This window comes from Mangifera indica, chromosome 1, assembly GCF_011075055.1.
Source record: "Mangifera indica cultivar Alphonso chromosome 1, CATAS_Mindica_2.1, whole genome shotgun sequence".
Lineage (NCBI taxonomy): Eukaryota > Viridiplantae > Streptophyta > Magnoliopsida > Sapindales > Anacardiaceae > Mangifera > Mangifera indica.
In genome coordinates, this window is record NC_058137.1 from 25,578,603 (window position 1) to 25,584,375 (window position 5,773).

The 5,773-nt window shown below is 33.3% G+C and overlaps 1 protein-coding gene and 1 long non-coding RNA gene across 3 annotated transcripts; one reads left to right on the forward strand and one right to left on the reverse strand.

Moving 5' to 3' along the window:
* Positions 1-475: 475 nt before the first annotated feature.
* On the reverse strand, positions 476-3,518 carry LOC123227030 (sodium/calcium exchanger NCL2-like). The gene is made up of 8 exons (XM_044651680.1): positions 3,320-3,518; positions 2,802-3,029; positions 2,544-2,725; positions 2,283-2,428; positions 1,745-2,009; positions 1,512-1,657; positions 800-1,430; positions 476-724 (listed from the first exon to the last, which is right to left on the reverse strand). The coding sequence occupies exons 1-8, from the start codon at positions 3,516-3,518 to the stop codon at positions 476-478; spliced, it is 2,046 nt and encodes a 681-aa protein (XP_044507615.1).
* A 340-nt stretch (positions 3,519-3,858) lies between these two features.
* Positions 3,859-5,469, forward strand: LOC123194905. 2 transcript variants are annotated; one of them, XR_006497347.1, is made up of 3 exons: positions 3,859-3,900; positions 4,002-4,061; positions 4,667-5,469. It is a non-coding gene; the product is annotated as an uncharacterized LOC123194905 (long non-coding RNA). The 2 variants fall into 2 exon arrangements; XR_006497348.1 differs by having other exon boundaries at positions 4,710-5,469.
* Positions 5,470-5,773: the final 304 nt, after the last annotated feature.

Consider the following 5,773-nt stretch of genomic DNA (forward strand, 5'->3'; position numbering starts at 1 on the left):
TATGTGCTTCTATAATTCTTGTAATTGGAACCGTTAAAACATTGCTACACTAAATGGTTTTGTGCACATAAGTACATTTTGCATCAATATCTTAACTATGTTGTTACTTTAAATACGAAAAGTATATTATTGACATCTTATTTTATTTTAATACTCGAAGAGATTTCGTAATAGAAAAAGATTTTCAATAAGAATTTGAACAATTTTATAGTATACTCAAAATGTTTCGAATACGAGGATAAACTAATGAAATTATACAAGTGAACCTGAAATTATTAATTTTAATTTGTATTTGATATCAAGTTTTTTATTTTTTTTGGTGAATTATTTGAGTTAGATTTGGTCTTAGAAATGTAAACTAATTGTTTAATTATTGTGAAAGGCTGAAATCCTGAGGCAATATAGCTTAGCTAATCATTCCCGCATCATTCTCCTATCAAGAAAAAAAACCTGCAACAAAATTTCTCATATTCTCTTAAACATAATCCAGAACATCATTCAAAAGATAAACGAGGAATAGAGATAAAGGGTATAGCAGAATCGCCATAACCGATATCCACAAAGGAAAGGTGAAGCGAAAGCTCGCAATGGCACCCATCACAGTGCAAACGATCACTACAACCAGCAACTCAGCAGAAAATTCCCACGTGATTCCCCGGAAATAGATTAGAGACAACAGAACGGTGAAACCCAGCACATTGTTCATAAATACACCACCATAAATCTGCATTAGAACGCCAATTATTACGCAGAATTTCAGAATTTTGTTGAAACACAGGGTAAAGGGCACAACACAAACCTCAGAGAGTGCCAAGGAAGTAGTCCGTGGTTTCTTTTGATATGCGGCGGAGATTACCGAACTTGCTGCTCTAAAATTGGTTGCTAATGGAACTAAAATGAACGAGACGAAGAAAGATGGAATGTTTGCAGAATTGGAGAAATTTTCAACACTGTAAATCAGAGGTTCAGCTAGAACAGATAATATAACAATGCCAGTCACCACGTACATTATGGCTTTGCACCAAGCCCACGTTGACTTATCTTCAACCTCTCCGTTACTCTTTTCATCATCCACCAGCTTGTCTGTTTCTTCCCAAGTTTTCTGCGCAAACATTTTAATCATCTTTTGGTAAAGAGAGAAAGAGAGAAACAAAGAATAGAAAATTACTTTATAGATGTCATTTCGAGTCTCGGTTTTTGAAGGAACTTCATTAAAAGATGGGGTAGCTTTGAACACTTTTGCGATTCCGGAGACAAATTCTTCTTCATTTATCAAGCGGTCTCCACTTGTGTCAAGTTCTTCAATCAATTTGGCTACAGCTTCATCTGCATTCAAAGGAAACTTCCCAAACTTGATATCAACTATCAGTTCTTTCAATTCTTGTTGAGAAATGAAGTTATTTCCGTCATGATCAAGTTTTTCAAACAACCTGTCATTCATTTTGCATAAACAGTTGTTACCGTGAGAGCAACAAACAAAGGAAAAACTGACTATAGTGTAATTAATTAACCTTCTAATAGTAGCTTCATCAGGTGTGCCATCTTCTCCCATAAGACTTTCTATTGCATTTTTTTCGACATGCTGTAATATTTCTGATATCAGATTTTTCTTCATTTCACGCTCTTTCCTTTTGTTTTGAATCCAGGGATGGAAAACCTGTCGATTATTCAAAATAGGGTATTATCATGAATATTTTGATGTATGGATAAGCTAATTAATTATAGATGATATATATGATATTACTCTGTATATGTCTCTTAAGGATTTTTGTGAAAAATATTTTTTATCCATTGCATTCTTTGCCTCATCAAGCCACCTTGTAAATCCAGTCACAAACTCATCTTTGGTTATTTTCTGATCTCCATCAATGTCAAACTCTTTGATCACTTCTGCAACTGCTTTCTCTTTATCAATATGCAGTCCTTTAAACTTGACCTCAAGAAGAACCTCCCTTAGCTCTGAAGGTGATATGACATCATCTCTATTATTATCTATATCTTCAAAAAACCTGCACTCATCACCTTCTAGTTACTTGCCACACAAGGAACTTTTGTGGGAGAATCTGGGTATAATGAGTAATATTATATGTATAAAAAAATTTGTATAAAGTTACTCATATAACTTGATATGAAAATATTTAATTAGGTGATTTTAAAATTTAAAAAAATAAATAATCATATTGCTTAATCATACGTTATCTATTTAATTTGTATTAATAAATTTATAGAATTTGTTTATATACATGATTCTGTTCTTATTTGATTTAGACAGATTCGATCACCTTCGTATAGCAGCTACATTTGGCCTGCCATCCTCAGTGAGGATTTGTCTTAGAGAATGTTTTTGCACATGCTTCAAAATTCTTAAAACTAAATACTCATGCTTCACATACTCCAATCTTCTTTGTTGAATCCACGGCTGGAAAATCTGCAAACAATTCAACACTACAAATTTTTTATGAGAGCAATACATTATAACATGAGAAGATAATTTAAGCTGTAAAGTTAATTGTAAAACAAAAAGAAAGTGAAGAGTTTAGTACCTGATAGACGAAGTACAAGAATAAGAACACAAGGGTAACAAAAAGATCAGTCAACATCACTGCTTGTTGCCCAGATGACGATGGGACAACCTTCAGGAGTTGAATGATCAGAAATGGTGTCACTGAGGAAAACATAATCCTCGCAATGTAGCTAGTTCCCTTATCAGTAGTTATACCAGAACCTGTAATTCTAATCATTAGACAAGAAGATGGAGGTGGAAGTTCTTTGCTAGAATGAAGGAAAAGAGAGAAGATTACCTGTGAATTTTGACTTAAGTGTGTAAAGAGAAAATCTTTCTGTGGCTGTTCCATTGGAGAGAGAGATATAATTAGTCTCTGAATAACCACAGTGAAGGACATGACAGCCAAGTATTACACAAGTTCCCCAGATTACAGTGAGCTGCAAGATTGAAGATCCAGCCAACAACTCAACTCCAGAATAGACATATTCTTCAGCTACCTCTTTACTGCTTAGGAGTTCAGATGCTGTAGAATCCATTAAATTATGCTTAGTTACTTCAAGTTTTCACCTCATGATAAAGCTTTATTATCATCTGTTCCAGCTTGATTATTTGAGAGCCCTTCATTATCTTTTGATTAAAATACACACAAGTCTAACTGATTTCAATTTCAGTTTAAAAAAAAAGAAAAAAAAGCCCAGATTGAAAAACTAGATAAGAAAAAAATTGGATCTTTGGGTTTATCCAGTAATAATATGATTTCTATTATTTATAATTATTGATGTAGAGAAGGAAAAGCAGATGTAAATTCCATACCAAGTACTAACAAGGTCTCAGGAAGGGCACTGATGAGATGAAATGCACTAGCACCGAACACACCAGGGCCAAGAATCTTAAAAATTTCCTCCCCTCCAACAGCCAAATATGATTCTCCATGAAACAGTAGATATTCATACACCAGTATCAGAAAAAGATGCCCGAAAACATTATTCGAGCACGGCAAGAAGCCATACATTTGCTGGCATTCCTGATTTTCAGAATCCAATCCTTTGTCACTGAGTAAATAAGAAGCTTGTTTTGTGACTTCATGACCATCAGAGCCATCTGAAACCAGTTCTGCAGAGCTGGATTGAAATACCCAAATCTTGGTTATAGGTGAAACTAAAGGGGGCTATAGAAATCTTGCACACATATGGGGGTTAAGTGGAAATTTTCCTTTTATTTACTAATAAAAGTCAGTAGCCTTTTCTTCTTCAGCAAGAAGAAAAGAAACAGAGTGCAGACGGGAGAAAACAGAGAAAGAGAAGGGAAGAAAGAAAAGAAAAGAAAGAAGAAAATAAAGAAAAAGAAGGAAAGGGAAAGGAAGAGAAAAGGGATTTATAGAAAAAGGGAATAGGGTATTTCATTTTTATTCAAAAAATTTTAGGGTTTGTTATATTTATTCAAATTAGGGATTTCCAAAATTTTGATCATATTATTTCCAAATTGGTTTGAATAGGTGAAGAAGAAGGGAGATTTGCAAGAGATTTCAACTCTGATTTAGAGACTACCCAAATCAGTGAGTGGGAATAAACTTTTCTTTCTTTATGATTTTTGGGTATAAATTTTATTTATAGTTTTATGAAATTTTATGGTATTTATTGTGAATCCTTAAAAATGGTAGCATGGATTTGGTGGAAACCTCTCAAAAAATAAAAAAAGGAAAAAATAAAATAAAATAAAAAATAGTTTCTTTATGTATGTAATGAATTTAGGTTATGGGAGGCTATAGAGTAAAAGTTATATTATATGTGAATTCAGAATGTTTAATTAAGTTATGTGGTGACCAAGTGAATTCTGGAGATTATTAAATTGATGTTTTGTGTTGTGGTCGAGTTGGAAGTGTTTAGTTGAGCTTTATGTAAGTTGGAAGTGGTTTTTATTTGAGTTTCATGTGAGTTGGAAGTGTTTAGTTGATAATTTATGTGTGATTAAGATTTGCTTATGGTGATTGTGGCGGTTGCCAATGAGTATTGTTCTAAACAAAAATTGATATGGTGAAATAAATTATATTATTTGGATGTTTTGGTTATTACTCATTATGAAATAAAATGCTCTGTCTGTGCACTATTTATGCCAGATACGACAGATTTAGATGTTCTGCCTGTGTAATATTTATGTCAGGTACGACAGATTTAAATGCTCTGCCTGTTCGATATCTATACAGGTACGACAGAATTTAGTGCTATGCTTGTGCTTTATTTCATGCCAAGTATGATAGATTTGAGTGTTCTGCCCATGAGAGATTATACCGGGTATGACAGTTGTTTTCCTTTTGCTCTGCCTAGGTGGGGACACCCCTGATTATGACAGATTTTTCTTCCATATGATATTTTGATGTATATTTTTATATTAGAATTGTGTGAGATCTATGGGAAAATTATCTTAATATCTTGATATGGAAGGAAACTTATAAGATAAAGATAGTATTGCTATTAAGTTGGAAGTGGAAATTCATAAATGATTGATATGTTCCTATGAGAAAAGGTAGTATGGTTAATTTCTTTCTTGAGACAATCAATTTATGTGATGATTGTGTGATGAACGTTTCAAGTTAAATGAGAAGCATGTGGTTTAAGCATAATTAGCATAGTGTGTGGCTCATATTTTGGCATACTATTATATTTTGACATGCATTAATATTCTCAAAGATTTAAATTTCCTACTCACTGAGCTTTTAGCTCACCCTTATAAATGTTTTCCTCCCTCCAGGACATCCTACAAATCGTGCGGGATAGTGTTTTGTTGGGTTGTGCCACAGTGTAGCATCTTTCGTGGATGTTTTCATTTGCACACATCTATATAGACTTTTTGTTGTTTTTTTTATAAACTTATAAAATGTTGAAAGGCCGGAGGCCTAATTATCATATTCTCATAATCTTTTGAAATGAGTAAAGATGTAAATTATTTTGTTATGTATGTGATAAGGCCGGAGGCTTGATTTTAGGTTTATTTTCTGATTTCTTGGTTTTAAATCAAGATGTATTTTGATATGTACTCATATAAAGGCCGAAGGCCTATAGATGATATTATATTATGTGCTAGGTTATGATGCAGAAAAGTTTTCAAACAGAATTACAGGATGCATTTCGCCCTTCTAAGCCTATAACGGTATTCTCAGAGGTTATAGGATAGCGGGTCGGGATGGGTCCTGTCAACTTGATATCAGAGCAAAGGTTGTAGATTCTAAGGGCATTTCAAGAAGTATGCATATAAGTTTCTAAATCATTT